Source organism: Culex pipiens, chromosome 2 (genome assembly GCF_016801865.2).
Source record: "Culex pipiens pallens isolate TS chromosome 2, TS_CPP_V2, whole genome shotgun sequence".
Lineage (NCBI taxonomy): Eukaryota > Metazoa > Arthropoda > Insecta > Diptera > Culicidae > Culex > Culex pipiens.
In genome coordinates this window covers 25,667,718-25,683,442 of record NC_068938.1, presented here as the reverse complement: position 1 = coordinate 25,683,442, position 15,725 = coordinate 25,667,718, and the positions used below count along the sequence as shown (strand labels likewise).

At 37.8% G+C, this 15,725-nt stretch overlaps 1 protein-coding gene across 1 annotated transcript in view; it reads left to right on the top strand.

The window, feature by feature from the left end:
- The window catches only part of LOC120414590 (uncharacterized), a 76,977-nt gene that overhangs the window by 35,778 nt on the left and 25,474 nt on the right, over window positions 1-15,725 (top strand). Inside the window, exons 2-4 of the mRNA XM_039575830.2 lie at window positions 7,391-9,573; window positions 14,813-15,098; window positions 15,164-15,304. Coding sequence (XP_039431764.1) covers window positions 7,526-9,573; window positions 14,813-15,098; window positions 15,164-15,304 — 2,475 coding nt within the window. The 5' untranslated portion in view covers window positions 7,391-7,525. The remainder of the gene's footprint in view (window positions 1-7,390; window positions 9,574-14,812; window positions 15,099-15,163; window positions 15,305-15,725) is intronic.

The following is a 15,725-nucleotide window of genomic DNA, read 5'->3' as shown; positions in this document are numbered from 1 at the left end:
TCCATCTGAAGCACACACCACATTAGCTTGCAAGCTGTACAATACTTGCTAATTTGCTAAATGGCTCACTAGTTTCGCACCACCACCGGGGACGAGACCGGAATATCCAGGCCACTTGGTTAGTTGGGTTGCACCGCACATGCCCATCCGAAATGGACTTTGGAACGCGTGGTCTAATTATTCAATTTGCATCATTAGTAGGGGGTTAATGAAACGATCATTGTGGAATCGTTTAATCGCTGAATATTCATTAGTTGTTTCGTTCCCAAAAGGACTGGGATTTTCCTCCGTGCAACAGTTGCACAAAGTACACGCAACAGCGCTGCCTCCCTCCAGCGAAAATGAAGCGTTTGCACAAAGTGTTCTTTTCAATTGCTCCGACAATATCATAATGGAACGGAGAGCTGCATTCAGAATCTTCAAACATGCATCCGCGCTGTGTTATGTATAGAGTTCCACAGCTTCCCTTCCGGGGGTTTGCACGGACCGTTGGAACGAGAAGCGCAAACACATTCCGGCTCATGCGCACAATCCGGCGGTGCTTCCTTCCGGCATTCTCGCGTTTCACACTTCCTGATTCGGTTTTCATGGTCATGCCACGGTGGTTCGTCCTTGGATTGGTGTAATAGTTGCTGCTGCTGATGCAGCATCCTTTCCCCGTACAACACATACCCATGGTATACGGTTTGTTGCAATTACGTTTCGTCCTGGATTTTGAGGGTCACGGTCGCTTTCTAGCATTTTTGGAAAGGAACATCCAACCACGCCTACGTCATTCGATGGTAAAGGATGCTGTAATCGTTTTTTTTTGGGGGTTAATTCCAGCTTACAACATTTGTCAACAAAACCCACCCAATATGGTAATGAAACAGTAGATTCTACGCCATAACGATGACGTCGTAGCTTTCGCCCTGCAAAACACACATTCAAAGTGACTCTCCCCCTATTTGGGTGGTCTGTTTTAATTTCTGTCGGCGTCATCGAATGTTTCCACCAAGGTTAGGAGAAATGTGCGTGGGAGTTAGCTTTTAATTTGAAGGGATTTATGGGATTTGAATCTTAATCGAGTTATTTTCCCTCACTTTGTTTTGGGTTGTGCCATCTCTGGATGGACGTCACTTGAATGAATTGGTTATAAAAAGAACAGTAAGACATTTTGAACCCTGTTTGCGGAAATAGACGTAGAGTTCCAAGTACAGTCCAGACTCGATTATCCGAAGTTTCGGTTATCCGAAGGTTTGTATGGGACTTCGGATAATCGAATCGTGTTTCAAAAAATTGTTTTTTTTTATTTTCTTACTTTAACATAAAATTTGAGTTCTGCAACCCGATTTTAGTCAAATTATCAAATTAAAAATGCATCTTTTTTCAATATTTCATCATTGCCATTCGAAATTGGTTTGACTTTTTCTCATAGATTTTGCAAATTACTGTTAAAAATAAATGTATTAAAAACCCCAACATCTTTTTGCAACAGCCTCCAACACCCATACTCTCGTAGGTCAAAAGATAGCGTTAACTTTTGCCATGTAGCCCAAGAATTCTCAATTTTTACATATGAGCAATTCTCTCAGATTTCGGTCATTCGATTTTTATTTTTATTTTTCAATCCGCCTGAAACTTTTTTGGTGCCTTCAGTATGCCCAAAGAAGCCATTTTGCATCATTAGTTTGTCCATATAATTTTCCATACAAATTTGGCAGCTGGCCAAACAAAAATGATGCATGAAAATTCAAAAATCTGTATCTTTTGAAGGAATTTTTTGATCGATTTGGTGTCTTGGGCAAAGTTGTAGGTATGGATATGGACTACACTGAAAAAAAAAAAAATGACGCACGGTAAAAAAAATTGGTGATTTTTTATTTAACTTTTTGTCAGTTAAACTTGATTTGCAAAAAAAAACACTATTTTTAATTTTTTGACATGTTTAGAGGACATCAAATGCCAACTTTTCAGAAGTTTCCAAAAAATCTTTGAGCGAGTTATGAATTTTTGAAACAATACTGATTTTTTCAAAAATTAGAAAATTGTTCGAAAAAATTTTTAACTTCATTTTTCGATGTAAAATCAAATTTGCAATCAAAAAGTACTTCAGTAAAATTTTGATAAAGTGCACCGTTTTCAAGTTAAATCCATTTTTAGGTGAATTTTTTGAAAATAGTCGCAGTTTTTTATTTTTTTTTTAATTAGTGCACATGTTTGCCCACTTTTGAAAAAAATATGTTTGAAAAGCTGAGAAAATTCTCTATATTTTGCATTTTTAAATTTTGACCCTTACGACCCTTAGTTGCTGAGACATTGCCATGCAAAGGTTTAAAAACAGGTAAATTGCTATTTTCTAAGTCCCACCCAAACAACACACCATTTTCCAATGTTGATATCTCAGCAACTAATGGTCCGATTTTCAATGTTAAAATATGAAACAGTCGTGAAATTTTCCAATCTTTTCGAAAAAAATATTTTCAAAATTTTGAAACCAAGACTAACATTTCAAAAGGGCCAAACATTCAATATTACGCTAGAGTACTAGAGTACTTTTTGATTGCAAATTTGATTTTACATCGAAACATGGAAGTTGAAAAATTTTTGCGACCAATTTTTCGAATGTTTTGAAAACATCAGTATTGATTCAAAAATTCATAACTCGCTCAAAAATTTTTTGCACAACCTGGAAATTTCTGAAAAGTTGGCATTTAATGTCCTCTAAAACATTCGCAAAAATTAAAATTTTCGTCAATACTTAGATATTTTCGAAACTAATGATGGTAAAACAACTGGACAGGTCTATAATGCATTTCAAAACACTTTTTTCATAAAAATGTTGAAATCATCGCTCGTAATTTCAATTTTTATACTTTTAATCGAGTCCAGACTGTAATTATAATTTAAATTATTTGAATTAATTTGTCGATTGATGGAAATTACTAATGTTGTCATAACTTGAGACTGGGTTGCCAGATCTTCAAACTTTTAGATTCGTTTGGATTTTCTTGCAATTACCTATCCAAGGATCAGTCGCATGATTGACCTGGGTATGATTCCCATTTAAATAATTAAGATCTGGTGGAAGATTAAAAAAGGACATACACATTACTCAAGTGGTCATAACGTGAGACAGGGTTGCCAAATTTTCGGTCAAACGATATCACTATGAATTCGAAATTAAATCGTTCGTTAACAAATTTTAATTCTCAGCCAATGTAGCCTAAAACCGAGGTGTGTGTCACTGTTCCAACTGAACGGTTTTTCTACTGCAATGAATGATTCATTCAACCGGCACAACAACCGCCTGGCTGCCGGCGTTGTCGTCGTCGTCATCACCGTCCATCGGCATCGTCTGAGTCTCTGACCTACCTTGCCGGTGCTCGAAATCACCGCACCAGCATTATGGCATCCAAATGGCCACATAGGCGCTGCCGCTGGGAGCGATGCCAAGCCATCTAACCGAAACACAAGAGTGTACTACTTTTTGGTTGTTGTCCCCCCTTCCTCGCTCCCCGTTGAGCTATGCAACTTTGGCCGACGATATGCTTTTTATGACCTTTTTCTGCGTGTAATCGCCTTCAGATTGTTTGAGAAGCGGGTTAAATAGCTCTTTAAGTTTTAATAAAATCCATATAAATTACAATTGAATGAAATTCAAGGACAGCACTTGTAAATATATTTTGTTCCCAAATTTGAAACATTTCTAAATTCAGTTTTCCCGACCTTCCCCATTTCGGCATTTCTCCTTGATTTATCGAAGGACCGGCATCCCAGAGGCTTTAGAAATTGTTGCTGTTATTGTGCTGCGGCGTTCAACCGGTAGTGCAGTGAAATTACGTAACAAATCCGCTTTTAAGGCCCACAAAACACAACAGCAAACCATCCCGGGACCGTTTGCCAAGAAAAGAGGCCTTTTTGGCAGGCGAAAAATAAAATGCGATGCAGTGCAGCAGAGATTTTCCGAATGGGATCCCATTCTGGAGCATTCACCACGGCCACCGGGTCTTACTCATGAATAAGTCATTTCTGATGGGTGGGCTGAAGGTGACTAAGATAAGTCGTGAAAAAAGGAAAGGCTGGTGTTAATTTATTTCAATTGAATGTTTTTTGGAATAAAAATTTGCGAACGAGTGGTGTTAAGGGAGAATTTTTTTTAAACTTTCTTTAATTGTATTAACATTGCTGTAAGGAGATCTTACGTTAAACCTAACTAAGAATATCAAAACTTATCATTTATAGCCGATAGATACAAAATCAATGAGTAGAAGATTTATTGAGAACCTCATTGTTGCGCCACTTAAATTAATTTATTTCGATTTGTTTTTGAACAATGTTCATCTAAGCAAAGTGACACATTATTTTTCGATGTTGTGATGTTGTGTTGTGCCGAATAATCCAAACGATGATTTTTTGAGTTTCTTCTTAACGATCCTTCGTGCGCGAGAAGGGAGAGCCATGTTCCCTCTCGATTTTTTTTCTCTTGATGAGCATCAAAATATATTTTTATGAAGATTCTTTCATCACTGGCTGGTAGTATTAGGCATATTCTTCAAAATCCAACCTTTTGCCTTTCTGTTGAGCAATTCTCTCAGATTTCCGTCATATGATATTTTTTGCATTTTTTAATCATACAATATTTTCAAAAAAATTAAATCAAGACTAACATTTAAAAAGGGCGTTACATTAAATGTTTGGCCCTTTTTTAAATGTTAGTCTTGATTTAATTTTTTTTTTAATATTTGTTTCAAAATGATCGGAAAATTTCACGAATATTTCATATTTTAACATTAAAATTCGGACCATCAGTTGCTGAGATATCGACGTTAGAAAATGATGGGTTGTTTAGGTGAGACTTACAAAACAGCAATTTACCTGTTTGTAAACCTTTGCATGACAATATCTCAGCAACTAAGGGTCATATCAACAAAGTTCAAAAATGCAAAATATAGAGTATTCAAAAATATTTTTTTTTCAAAAGTGGGCAAACATGGGCACTAATTTTTCAAAAAATAACTTCGACTATTTTAAAAAAGTTACCCCAAAAAGGCTATAAATTGAAAACGGCGCACTTTATCATAATTTCACTTAGGGGGTAGAAAATCACAAAATTTTATATTACAGAAAATTTATTAAATCCACTAAAAAGATGATTTTCAATCGCTCCTGAAAATTGGATGAACTGAGTTAGAAATGATTAAACTGAGTTAGAGACGATTTGAGGCTCAAAATTTTGCCGTGCGCAAAGCGGACTGTCAAACTTTTTGAGCGTTTTTCTCGAAACACCAAGTTGATTTACGGGTGCCACGATATCTCGAGATGGGATGGACCAAATTGGCTGAAATTCGGGGTGAAGACTCTCAAAACATATCCCGTGTGCATGACGAAGCCCGATTTTAAAATTTTTCATTTTTAAAAAATACAAAAATCAAAAACTGACGATTTTTTATATGAAAAACACAAACATATTTTTATCTTTTTAAAATAAGTTTTTTTTTTGAAAATCGGCCGTCGTCATGCACACAGAATCGGTTTAACGAGTCTTCACCAAAATTTTGAACCGATTTGGTCAAGGCAGTGTTAAGTTTTTTGAAACTGCTAACTTCAAATAGCTATATCTCGGCAATGATACAACCAAATGTCTTCAAAATTGTTTTGGTCATAGATGAAAATGTATATTTTAATGCCCTGAAAACAGATTTTAAATTAAACTAAGTGTGTGCTGTTTCGTAGAGAATTGCTCTGTTTTTTCATATTTTTTCAGTCACTTCTTCATATTATCTGGTTTTCATTGTTTTTAAATCGCAAATGAGAGGTTTCTCTTTAATTTTGAACTTCCGGCAATATGTTTTTGTTTTGTGTTTTGTCCCTTCAATTTTAAGTCAAAAAAGTATGCACATAGAATACTTATCATAGTAGTTTTACATTTGAGTATAAATATATCTTCTTTGCCAGAAGAAAAGTTAATGTAACCTCTAAAAATGTATGAATTTGCCACATTTCTCACAGTAAAAAGTTGTGTAAATTTGGAAGCTGTAATTTTGGAAGGTTGAATATCACCTCTTTTATGATGTAATTTTACTTCAATTAAGACTGAAAAAGTGACATTACACCAGAAAAGTGGTAAAATTACACATTTTCAGATGAAAAATTGCTTTTTATACCTTCTTTTTACTCTGCATTAATTAAAGGATTAACACTTTAGGAAACAATATTAAAACTTAGCAAGATAAATGCGTATAAAAAAATAAATATTTAAAAAAAGGATTATCTTGAAAAGGATAAGTGAAGAATTTTACATAACAAAAGTTGCTCGAATTAAAAATACTGAGTAAACAAAATGCAGTTCAAATAATTTCACGAATTTCGTACCTTAACTGATATCCTGAAGCACTTTAGAAGTCGCAAAGCCCTAAAAGCTTCTTGGAATTCACCCCGAAAAAATGTTTCAATTCGAAACCGAAATCCAAACAAAAATCGACAGAACAAACTGAAACACTGCTCTCCGTATCCGTCCCTTTTTCCGTTTTGAAAGCATCATCAGTAGAAATGACTTTTTAGTTTTCTCTTTCGAAAGCTTCCTTGAAAGGAAACATTCACAGAAAAAGAACATGATAATGACTTTTCTTGAGCGAACGAAAATGCTAAACGATCGAAAAGCGAATGGCACTTTTTTTGCTCAATCATTTTCATTTGTCTCTTTTTTTGACAAAAAAAACATTTTTCCGGAAAACTCATTCGAGCGCATCTTCCATATCGTGCGGAGAGAAAAGTTAGTTTGCACGGTGCGGGCACGAAAAAGTTTAACGAAGCCGGTCGGGCATCGATTAGTCTAATTTTGTTTTGAGAAACACCAGAAAAAATAAAAAACGCCCGGGGTCATCTTTTTCCTTGGAGGGTGTTTGTGTGTGGGGGAAGTTTGGAATTTTCCAACGACCGGCCATGACAATGTGTCTAATGCCAATAAATGGTTCTCGAAGCTTGCCATCGACCTGCCCCACCTCCTCTTGCATGGATGTATATTTCATGAGGAGGGGTTAGTTTTCCTCGTTGTGGGCAGATAAAACTAGTCTGTCGATTTAATTTGCATATTTCATGATGAGGTCGAGAGAAGCATGTTAAATAATGGTTTCCTTCGAAAAAGAGAGAAAGAAGCTTTTAAGGGGTATAAGCTTTTCAATGATGAGATTTAGTCGCCTCTTGAAAAAAAATTTTGGTTTGAAATTTTTTAGATCTTGTCATGACTTTTCACCACAATTTTGCCACTTGCGCTACTCAATTAACTTGAGATGTCCGGATAAGGTTAATCCTATTTGCATCACAATGGCCACGTTCACTTTCCGCGCAAAGTCTCACCGATTGGGTCACGTTTCTAATGTCAACTCTTTCTCTCTTCTCTCTCTTGCAGAAACGCTGTACCGGAAAAGATGCATCAACGCTTCCATGCGATCAAAACTAGATGGAGCACCACTTTCCTGCGGCCACCAACGCGTGAAAGCCCCAAGTCTTCGTCAGCAAACTGCGAACGAGAACGGCCACTAGAATGACCCGCAGCCGCAGTCAACGTGTCGTCCTGATACTGGCCCAGCTGCTGTTCGCGTGTGTACACGTGTCGGACCAGACGGAATGTGCACTTACGGCCGGCTACGGCAGCCTGAGTGGCACGCCCCCGTCCGATGGATCGGCGGTGGCGGCCGAGTATCCGAGCTATGGCGACGATAGCGAGGATGTGAATAGTTTTCTTAAGGTATTGAGTTGCTTTGATACGGGACTACGCACGGTGAATGAGGAGTATTTGCGGCCGGTCAACTCGTACAAGGGAGTGCTGCTGGAGCGGGTTCCGGTGGAGGCTCCCGAAGTTGACCATTTGGCGTTTAAAAATGAAAACTATTTGGAAGCGATACGGTGGAAGGAGAGCAACGTCACGGGACGGCAGCTGGAGTTGACATTCGCGAGGGAGGACAAAAAGTTCACTAATTTAGTGATGTTAGATTTAAGTGCAAATAACATTAGAGCTCTAAGGCGAGACTATTTCAGCAAGCTAGACAGATTAAAGCTGCTGAAGCTGTCCGAGAATCAATTATCCAATCTTCCAAGTGATATTTTCTACGACTTAACTAACCTAGAAGAACTGCAGCTGCAGTACAATAAGCTAAACGAGATTGTCTTGGGGCAGCTCCGGCCGTTGAGTCGTCTGCGCATCCTGAACCTGTCAAACAACTCTATACACGATCTTCCACGGAACATCTTCAACGGGCTGAGCAACCTGACCGAGCTGTATCTGTCCAACAATCGGCTGTACGTGGTGCCATTTCAAATCTTCAAAGAGCTGCGCGCGATTGAAGTGCTGGATCTCTCGAACAACATGCTCGTGTCCTTTTTGGACAACTTCTTTCTCACCAACAAGCAGCTGCGCGTACTAAGACTGAACAACAACATCATCGAGAAGATTTCGAAAAATGCGCTGTACGGTCTGAAGAAGCTCCAGCAGTTGGATCTATCCTACAACAAGTTGGTATTTATCGATCGTAACGCGTTCGACACGCTGGACGACCTGCGCCACCTGAACATCAACAATAACCAGATCTACATCCTCCCGTCGACGGTATTTTCGTCGTTGAAGAGCCTGCAGACCATCAACCTGAGCAACAACGTGATGCGAACTCTGCCCAACTCCATCTTCTCCAATCAGTTCAAGCTGGAGCGACTGTACCTGGACGCGACCAACCTGGAATCGCTCAGCAACTGGGTGTCTCGCAACAACAACACCGTCAACAAGGACATTCTCAAGAACCTGCACCACCTCTCAATCCGCAACAACACCCGACTGAAAGAGATCGAACCGTGCGTGTTCCGCAACGTACCCAGCCTGGACACCCTCCTGCTGTCGAACAATAGACTGACCAGCCTGCCGAAGGAGATCGGCGAGCTGACCAAGCTGCGCCACCTGGACGTAGCCAACAACGACATCATGTACATCCCCGAGCAGGTCCGCAACCTGCACCAACTGCAGCAGGCCAACTTCCAGAACAATGACTACGGCTGCGACTGCCACATGTACTGGATCCTCAGCTGGATCGACGAACTCCAAGCTGAAAACAACACCCAAAAGATCTACGACCTGCTCCGGCTCCCAGAACTCAAGTGTCGCAACGGCTACCCGGGTGACATCGTGCGCGTCCTGCAGCACATCAACTGCTTCAAACCCGAACTGCTGCAATCATCCGACAGCAAAATGCACCTGCTCAAATCGGACGCCGTGCTGGAGTGCGTGTTCACGGGAAATCCCCCACCGGACATCATCTGGATCACCCCGAAAAACGAAATCCTCCGCCACAGCCAGGAGCAGGACCAAAAGTCCCTCCTCTTCGACACCTCCAGCGACGGCACGCCCCACAAGTACCAGCAGGCGGTCGAGTTCCAGATGTTGACCACGGACAACGTCACCGGCGACGGGCTGCTGCGCGAGAACATCGGCATCACGCTGCTCGAGAACGGCTTCCTCAAGATCCACAACATCTCGCGCCGCGACAGCGGCCTGTACACGTGCTACGCCATCAACATCATGGGCAACGCCACCGCTGGAATTAGGTAAGTTACGCAAACTAATTGCAACCTTCAGAACGTTGGCCTTTTTTCGAAATTTTCGAGCCAAGTCGCCGTCGCGGTCATTGGACCCTTTCAGCGGTGGCGGCATCGATTTTGGGGTGGGTGCGCAAAAAGAGACGAAAACTAGCGTGACGAGACGCAAAAGATGGTGGGACGATGTTGTGTTTGGCACGGAAAATGCCCTCATCATCATCAGCAAAATAGCCGTCGTTTGTAGATGGTGGAGTTTTCCGCCGCCGGGACCCTTCAATAAGGCGGAAACGGGAAAACATCGTGGAAGCGTTTTGTTTACGGTCCAAACATTGTGTCCGGCTCGCAGTAGGGAAGAAGGCGACATGGGGTTGGTGGCTTGATGGTTGTGAAATGCGTCCAATCAATTTTGCTAGAAAACGAGGGTTATTTTTTCAGTTGGTCAAACTAAACCTATCCTTTTTATCAATGAATCATTTTGTTTAGTTCGTATGAATCAGGTTTTATTCAAATATCAAAATAATATTTATGCTGAGTTGAGTTGTTAAAATTAAACAACAAATAATTTAAGCTTTGATTATATTTTATCTGTACTGTCATAAGAGGAATTATCCACCAAACTGGAAATGGATTTAATTATAATTTTTGAATTGGCTCAAACTTTTTAGAGGCTTTCCTTATAGCCAAAAAAACGCCTTCTTTGAAAAAAAAAGAAATTTTACTCGATTTTTTTAACTTCCGTTTTCAATTTAAAATCAAATTTTGCAATCTAAAAGTACTTTACATAAAGTGTACCGTTTTCAAGATACAAATTTCCATTTTTCGATTTTTTAAAATAGTGTTCATGACTGTCAATTCCAGAAAATATTTTTTTCGAGAATTTCAGAAAATTTCCATTAAGATTGATTAAGAGACATTGAAGATATGATCTCTGGTTGTTAAAATACAGCCATAAAAAAAGAAAAAAACGTCAAGAAACAAGACAAATTGATATTTTTTGAATTCCATGCAAACAGCCATTTATTTTCTAGTACCAATATTTCTGAAATGAATGGTCCTAATTTCAATGTTCAAAAATGAAACATTTGTGAAATTTTTTATTCTTTTCGAAAAAAGAATATTTTTAAAATTTTGGAATCAAGATCAACATTTTAAAAGGGTCAAATATTGAATACCTACTTCTTTTTTAAAAATTAGATCTGATTCCAAAAATTAAAAATATTTTTTTTTTTTCAAAATACCAGAAATTTTTACAAATGTATGGATGAGATTTAAAAATACATAGAGATTCTTGTTTGTTTTATTCGCTATATTTCAGCAACCAGAGGTCCAAGCTTCAATGCCTCTAACCGAGCAAGTGGAAATAATTTTCAAAGTTCAAGTTCTGTTGTTATCAGGAGGTCAGAACTTGTTATGAAAACATTCAGATTAGCTGCTCTAATAACACAAAAAAATAACAGAGGTTTATGTGAAAAAAAAACTTATTCGGTTATCAAAAATTATTACATGAAAATTCGATTACAGAGAAGAACTAAAAAACCGATATTTAACGGTACTCGGCATTGGTGAGATATGTTTTTTTTTTGCGCTAGTAAATAACTGATTTTGATATGGATTTCTTATTATTTGTTAATTATGAAATTTTCATATTATTGCTTGGATCCACTTAAATAATACATATTTACGATTGCTGAATAAAATCAGGTTATATTAGCTGACTGCTTTCAAATGTTGTTCAACATTTGAAAAATTGTAAATTTTAACAGAGACCAGGCAAAACATCCAAGTGAGCAAATGACCAATATGTTCGAAAGTTCTATATACTAAGCTATACTATACTAAGCGTTGGGGATTTTGTTATTCTCATTACCAATGACTTTCTGATAACAAAATTTGATATTTTAATAGGGCTTGTTATTGAAATGATCTCCGTTTTGTTATTCTCACCTGCCCGGGTAAGATTTTTTCTCAACTTATCGAAAATAATATATTTTCAGGAATCGACAATCTTACCCGAGCAGACGGAAATAACTTGGGAATAACATTTTTTGTTATTTGAAAATACTAGGCCAATAACATTATATGTTATTTATAACAAGATTTGTTATTCGTCGTTATGATTTTTTTGTTATTGGATTGTTATTGTAATAACAGACTAATAACATTTTTAGTTATTCTTCGAACAAATCTTTGTTATTATTTTTTTGTTATTTTAACAACTAATCCGATCATCCCAATAACAGTTGGAGATATTCTTCCATAACAAGAAATGTTATTCCAAAGTTGTTTTGGATTTCAACCAATATCATACCAATAACAAATTTAGTTATGATAACATAAACTGTTATTATACCCTTATGCAAAAATGGATTTTTCAAGAAGATTCCATATTTCTGTTATTTTAACAGTATTTGTTATTGCAATGACATGAATTTTTTTATTACCGTCTGCTCGGGTAGACACTTTAAAAAAAAATCTTTAAACAGAAGGTTTTCGATAATAATTCAACTTTAAGTGGAAACCGGTGCACTTTATCAAACAATATTTCACGTATTTTTCTATCGCAACTTTAATTTCACAATAAAATCTGATGTCAAACAAAAATTTCGGTTAAAATTTCTATTTTTCCCACAAACACATAAAAAAAACTATAGCTCGACGGCAAAATTACGCAAACAAATTGGAATGAATAAAAAAAATAAAGTTGACTTAATTTTGTCGGATTTCATAACACTTGTACTGCCGTTCTACCCATAATTGTCCCATGTCAGTTTTTGACGATTTTGACTTTATGCCATTTTTAAGTTTAGTCTGATGTGTACTTTAAGAAAAACACATAAAATCTGGTACTTTGTTCGGAAACTCATCAAAAACAACACCAAGTCTGTTTGTCCCATCGTTGAACTTCTACGCATAATTGTCCCACCAAGTATTTTCTTACACGGAATCATTAGTTTTACTAAGCATTATGCCTTGTTTACCTGTTGTATAGCAAGAGGATCACAAATAAGGGTGATAAACTGCTAACTGGGGCGATTAGGGACACACAGGGCGAATAGGAACCTACGGGACAATTATGCGTAGAAACACAGAAATCGGTCGAAAAATTTCAATCGCATTTTTCTCAGATGCACTTTTTTGAACATGGGACAGTTATGCGTAGAACGGCAGTGTAGCCCCAACAGGGTCAAAACTTACACGAAGCACCAAGGGGGTCAAAAAAGTAGGAAATGCAAATTCAACCGGCTGTATCTCGGCGAAAACTCAACTGATTTGGACGATTCTTGTTGCATTCGATCCGGAAGAATGTCAAGAATCACCTCCAACAAAACAGATCCAAAACAGATGCGTCTACCTGGAGTTATTATAAAAAAGGCATTTCCAACTTTTTTTTTCGAAGGGTTGTATGAGCCGGTAGAGTTGCATTTCCAACTTTTTTGACCCCGTTGGGGCTACAAGTGATAAGATCGATAATAACAGAAGGATTTTTCATTATTTTTTTCAATCAGGTTTGGCAGTTGCAAATATTTTTTGATGTTTAAGTCACCCCCTGTCCCCCCTTCAAAATCGTTCCGAAAAAACAGGTAGCTAAACATATTTTTCAAAAAACTTCAAAATTTTAATGAAAAAAGAAGTTTAATGAAGTGAAAATAATTTAAAATGCATTTTCCTGCGTTCAAAATCATATTTAGCATGTTTGAGATCGATCCACAATATTTTTTTGGGTGAAATTCCGTTGTACAGTACTGCATTTTTTTTTTTTGTAAAAAATATATTTTACCAATACTTTGACATTGTGAAAACTAAAGATTGCAAAACATCTGGGCAGGTGTAAAATGCATTTTCAAACATTATTTTCATTCAAATGTTAAAATCATGGCTTGTAATTTAAATTTCTATATTTTTTTATTTGCTACCCCATAAAGCAATTCTACTGAGTACACCAAATCTCGAAATCAGTATATTTTTTCGGAAAACCCAATATCACCTTAACTTTCCGATGTGTGTTTAACTAGAATTTTCCAAACGTTCTAAAAATCTGGAGTTTTTTTTTTGAATAGGTCCAATAAACCAAATTTTCAATTTTTGCTTTTTGGGTGTTTTTTAATACCCCTGACTCAAGGCGGTTTCAAAAACACCCAAAAAGCAAAAACTGAAAATTTGGTTTATTGGACCTTTTAAAAAAACTCCAGAAATCATCTCTTTTAAATTAAAATGAACCATCGTTTTATAATAAACGGATAGGACTTGATTTATAAAACTCTGTAACAGCAATTTTTCATACCCGGGCAGACGGTAATAACTAAATTCATACTATTTCAATAACAAATACTGTTAAAATAACATAAAGTGTTATGGAATCTTCTTGAAAAAAAAAACATTTTTGCATAAGGGTTTAATAACAGTTTATGTTACCATAACAAAATCTGTTATTGGTCTGATATTGATTGAAAGCCAATACATGGAAAAATACCTCCAACTGTTATTGGCATGATCGGATTAGTTGTTAAAATATCATAAAATAATAACAAAGATTTGTTCGAAAAATTACTAAAAGTGTTATTATTCTGTTATTACAATAACAATCCAAAAACAAAACAAAAAATCATAACGACGAATAGAAAATTTTGTTATAAATAACATAAAATGTTTTTGGCCTAGTGTTTTCAAATATTAAAAATGTTATTCCCAAGTTATTTCCGTCTGCTCGGGTAGACTTTTCTAGCCTGACAAATTGCGCCACATAACTCAACTCTTAATTCTTCCATAACACATTCCATAGACTGCGACTTATTACATGACCTCATTTGTATGCCGATATCGATCTCGAAGCGGTTGCACCCCGTGTTTGAACTTAATATATTTGCGGTGCAGTAAAAACGTGCCCAATTCTGCTCATCCCTCGAGATTATGGGAATGGGAAAATCTCAGCTTAGCCGCTGAATGAGACGACGTTACGAGCTTTTTTTCTTCTCAAACATGAAAAATGATGCAGGGCGCTCGAATTTCTCGTCTCAAGAACACTGAAATTCCTTGGCACGACACTCGACGATAAGACGCTACATTTTCATACAAATTGGAAGAGCAATTTGAATGCATCTTGCTCTTTTCCCCTTTGGCCGCCGGGTGCAACTGCAGCAACTCGTCTCGTTTGGCAGAAATTGACAATGAATAATTTAGCTTTGGCATCAACAACGTTGCAACAGAGAACTATATCCTTGCTGATGCAACTTTCTCGCCCTCGTTACAGACTGTACATCGATCCGATCGTGTTCTACCGGGTCAAGATCGGCAGCATCATTACGGGGGCCATCTCGGCGGTGACCTTCCTGGCGTTGACGCTCATCTTCCAGGGCATCCGGCGCATCTTCATTCGATTTCGCATTATAGATTTGATTTGCCAGAACTGTTGCAGCTACTGCTACCGCAGCGACAAGTCGTCGTCGAAGGCGCGCCAGATCTACGCCATGCTGGACAACATCGAGCACTACAAGAGCCAGCAGCTGGAGCGGTTGAGGGAAAATTACACGCAACAGGTAAAGAGGGGAACTCGAGGGGGTTTCTTGTACAATTTTATGAGTTTTGATTCGTTTTTTGACAGGTTCACCGCATCAAGGAGAACTGCCAGCTGCAGGTTGAGTGGATCCAGGGCAGCTACTCGACGCAGTCCAAGCACCTGCGGGAGATTCGGGACATTGGCACGCACCACTTGACCACGCTGCGCGATCAGTATTACGACCAGGTACGAACAAAGTTTTAAAAAACAACACCCTTAAGGTACTGCTTCACATTTCAGAAATGCTCAAATTCATGACGTTTTTTATGAAATTGATATTTTTTGATCGACAAATTGAAAGTAATGAAACTTTTCGAAATGTGCAACGTGCTAAGAACTGTCGCTAATCCAACAAGTGTTTATGCTCTTCAACCTTCTCTAACAAAACAGGAGGTGAACAAGCTCTCAGTTCATTAGAAGCAAATTTGTGTCCAAAATCAAGACAAGACTCCCAACCACCACACATCACGACACCTTTCACCAATCCACAAACCCCCCAACCACAACCATCAAAACATGGTCTTTTTTGTTACAAACACCTTGTGCGCGCATCCCCGCATCAGAGACAGATCGAACACTCCTCGTTGTGTGCGCTGAAGACATTAGT